Source organism: Nematolebias whitei, chromosome 10 (assembly GCF_014905685.2).
Source record: "Nematolebias whitei isolate Nwh7 chromosome 10, NemWhi1, whole genome shotgun sequence".
Classification (NCBI taxonomy): domain Eukaryota; kingdom Metazoa; phylum Chordata; class Actinopteri; order Cyprinodontiformes; family Rivulidae; genus Nematolebias; species Nematolebias whitei.
In genome coordinates, this window is record NC_056507.1 from 1,225,377 (window position 1) to 1,229,362 (window position 3,986).

At 42.0% G+C, this 3,986-nt stretch overlaps 1 protein-coding gene across 3 annotated transcripts in view; it reads right to left on the reverse strand.

The window, feature by feature from the left end:
• Positions 1-472: 472 nt before the first annotated feature.
• The window catches only part of LOC119416047 (suppressor of tumorigenicity 7 protein homolog), a 78,905-nt gene continuing 75,391 nt past the window's right edge, over positions 473-3,986 (reverse strand). For all 3 annotated transcript variants that reach the window (XM_037683218.1, XM_037683216.1, XM_037683217.1), the window contains one exon: positions 473-834. In XM_037683218.1, the coding sequence (XP_037539146.1) occupies positions 739-834 (96 nt within the window). In that variant the 3' untranslated portion in view covers positions 473-738. The remainder of the gene's footprint in view (positions 835-3,986) is intronic.

The window sequence follows — 3,986 nt, forward strand, 5'->3', positions numbered from 1 at the left end:
CTTTCAAGTGCATACCTCCACCTCTCCAAGTTCTCTTCCACCTGTTCTCACCACTGAAAACTCATCAACCAATTTAGGACAATCCTGTTGGATCAGTTTTTCTCAGCAGCAGCTAGTCGGTGTATGGCATGTCTCCTCAACATCCAGCTGTTGAGCAATTCCTGATGGTTCCTACCATGAGGAACATTTCAGAGGAAGCTGTCTAACTGATCTGGACTGTCCAGTGGACCCTGAGCCAAGCTGCCAGTGGTGTGGGGTGAGATAACTGCATGTCAGCCAGGGCCGATGTACAATCAGTCAGAGGTACCAACTCTTGTTTCTGTGTTCTGCTTTTCTCACCTCAACATCTGAACAGATGAGAAGCTCCAGATGATGGTGGTTGTGTCTGAGGAAGCAGACTTCTGTCTCAGTCATTAAAAACACAAACAATTAAAACAGCACGATGAACGTACTTGCAAAGATACACAAAAAGTCCTTTTATTGATTTTTTTTATTTTCATTTTTTAACGATGGCAACTGATCAAAAACAGCTTTAGACGACTGAACCCCCCCCAAACTGCAAACGTCACAGGGGAAAGCAGTTCTCTGTTCTGCTGCATCCCGTCATGTGAACTCTGTAAATCTGGGCAAAAACGTGTCTTTTGTCCAATGCAGGGTTCTGGTTTCAGTTTGGCCGTGACTGTCCTCAAGAAGATCTGTCTGTGGTGTTGGTCCTGGTTCCTGTGAGGTCGTTCTGGGTCAGATGCGTGTTAGTTGGTGCCAGAGGCTGGACGGCAGGATGCTCTCCACCTTCTCCATGATGAAGTTCAGAGGAGCGAAGAGAGTGCTGAGGAACTGCAGGGACAGAGACGGAGAAGAATGACCACACGAGCGCTGAGCCACGATTTACAGAACGCACAAGACTTGTTGTGGCCGTGAAGGAAAAACAACAACAACAACAATTCCATGTTTGTTTACATTAAGGACACATGTACAGTCAGTAAGGATATATGTAGTCAGTAAGGATAAATGTAGTCAGTCAGTAAAGATAAATGTACAGTCAGTAAGGATACATGTAATCAGTCAGTAAAGATACATGTAGTCAGTAAGGACACATGTACAGTCAGTAAGGATACATTTAGTCAGTAAGGATATATGTAGTCAGTCAGTAAAGATAAATGTACAGTCAGTAAGGATACATGTACAGTCAGTCAGTAAGGATATATGTAGTCAGTAAGGATACATTTAGTCAGTAAGGATAAATGTACAGTCAGTAAGGACACATGTTGAGTCTCAGTAAGGATACATGTACAGTCAGTCAGTAAGGATATATGTACAGTCAGGATACATGTACAGTCAGTAAGGATATATGTAGTCAGTAAGGATAAATGTAGTCAGTCAGTAAAGATAAATGTACAGTCAGTAAGGATACATGTAATCAGTCAGTAAAGATACATGTAGTCAGTAAGGATACATGTAGTCAGTCTGTAAGGACACATGTACAGTCAGTAAGGATACATTTAGTCAGTAAAGATAAATGTACAGTCAGTAAGGATATATGTACAGTCAGTCAGTAAAGATACATGTACAGTCAGTAAGGATACATGTACAGTCAGTCAGTAAGGATATATGTAGTCAGTAAGGATACATTTAGTCAGTAAGGATAAATGTACAGTCAGTAAGGACACATGTTGAGTCAATCAGTAAGGATACATGTACAGTCAGTCAGTAAGGATATATGTACAGTCAGGATACATGTACAGTCAGTCAGTAAGGATATATGTACAGTCAGTCAGTAAGGATATATGTAGTCAGTAAGGATACATGTACAGTCAGTCAGTAAGGATATACAGGTCCTTCTCAAAAAATGAGCATATCATGAAAAGGTTCTCTAAACAAGCTATTAACCTAACCATCTGAATCAACGACGTAACTCTAAACACCTGCAAAAGATTCCTGAGGCTTTTAAAAACTCCCAGCCTTGTTCATTACTCAAAACCACAATCATGGGTAAGACTACCGACCTGACTGCTGTCCAGAAGGCCATCATTGACACCCTCAAGCAAGAGGGTAAGACACAGAAAGAAATTGCTGAAGGAATAGGCTGTTCCCAGAGTGCTGTATCAAGGCACCTCAGTGGGAAGTCTGTGGGAAGGGAAAAGTGTGGCAGAAAACGCTGCACAACGAGAAGAGGTGACCGGACCCTGAGGAGGATTGTGGAGAAGGGCCGATTCCAGACCTTGGGGGACCTGTGGAAGCAGTGGACTGAGTCTGGAGTAGAAACATCCAGAGCCACCGTGCACAGGCGTGTGCAGGAAATGGGCTACAGGTGCCGCATTCCCCAGGTCAAGCCACTTTTGAACCAGAAACAGCAGCAGAAGTGCCTGACCTGGGCTACAGAGAAGCAGCACTGGACTGTTGCTCAGTGGTCCAAAGTACTTTTTTCAGATGAAAGCAAATTTTGCATGTCATTCAGAAATCAAGGTGCCAGAGTCTGGAGGAAGACTGGGGAGAAGGAAATGCCAAAATGCCAGAAGTCCAGTGTGAAGCACCCACAGTCAGTGATGGTCTGGGGTGCCATGTCAGCTGCTGGTGTTGGTCCACTGTGTTTTATCAAGGGCAGGGTCAATGCAGCAGCTATCAGGAGATTTTGGAGCACTTCATGCTTCCATCTGCTGAAAAGCTTTATGGAGATGAAGATTTCATTTTTCAGCACGACCTGGCACCTGCTCACAGTGCCAAAACCACTGGTAACTGGTTTACTGATCATGGTATTACTGTGCTCAATTGGCCTGCCAACTCTCCTGACCTGAACCCCAGAGAGAACCTGTGGGATATTGTGAAGAGAAAGTTGAGAGAACAAGACCCAACACTCTGGATGAGCTTAAGGCCGCTATCGAAGCATCCTGGGCCTCCATAACACCTCAGCAGTGCCACAGGCTGATTGCCTCCATGCCACGCCGCATTGAAGCAGTCATTCATGCAAAAGGATTCCCGACCAAGTATTGAGTGCATAACTGAACATGATTATTTGAAGGTTGGTGTTTTTTGTATTAAAAACACTTGTCTTTCATTGGTGGGATGAAATATGCTCATTTTTGGGACAGGCATTTTGGGTTTTCATGAGCTGTATGCCATAATCATCAGTATTAAAACAATTAAAGACCTGAAATATTTCAGTTGGTGTGCAATGAATCTGAAATATATGAAAGTTTCATTTTTATCATTACATTATGGAAAATAATGACCTTTATCACAATATGCTCATTTTTTGAGAAGGACCTGTATGTATAGTCAGTAAGGATATATGTAGTCAGTAAGGATACATGTACAGTCAGTAAGGATGCATGTACAGTCAGTAAGGATATATGTAGTCAGTAAGGATACATGTACAGTCAGTCAGTAAAGGTATGTGTACAGTCAGTAAGGATACATGTACAGTCAGTATACATGTACAGTCAGTCAGTAAGGATATATGTAGTCAGTAAGGATACATGTTCAGTCAGTAAGGATATATGTAGTCAGTAAGGATACATGTACAGTCAGTCAGTAAGGATACATGTACAGTCAGTCAGTTAGGATATATGTACAGTAAGGATACATGTACAGTCAGTCAGTAAGGATATATGTAGTCAGTAAGGATACATGTAGTCATTAAGGATACATGTACAGTCCGTCAGTAAGGATACATGTACAGTCAGGATACATGTACTGTCAGTCAGTAAGGATATATGTAGTCAGTAAGGATACATGTACAGTCAGTCAGTAAGGATATATATAGTCAGTAATGATACATGTACAGTCAGTAAGGATATATGTAGTCAGTAAGGATACATGTACAGTCAGTAAGGATACATGTACAGTCAGTCAGTAAGTATACATGTACAGTCAGTCAGTAAGGATACATGTACAGTCAGTCAGTAAGGATACATGTACAGTCAGTAAGGATATATGTAGTCGGTAAGGATACATGTACAGTCAGTCAGTAAAGATACATGTTCAGTTAG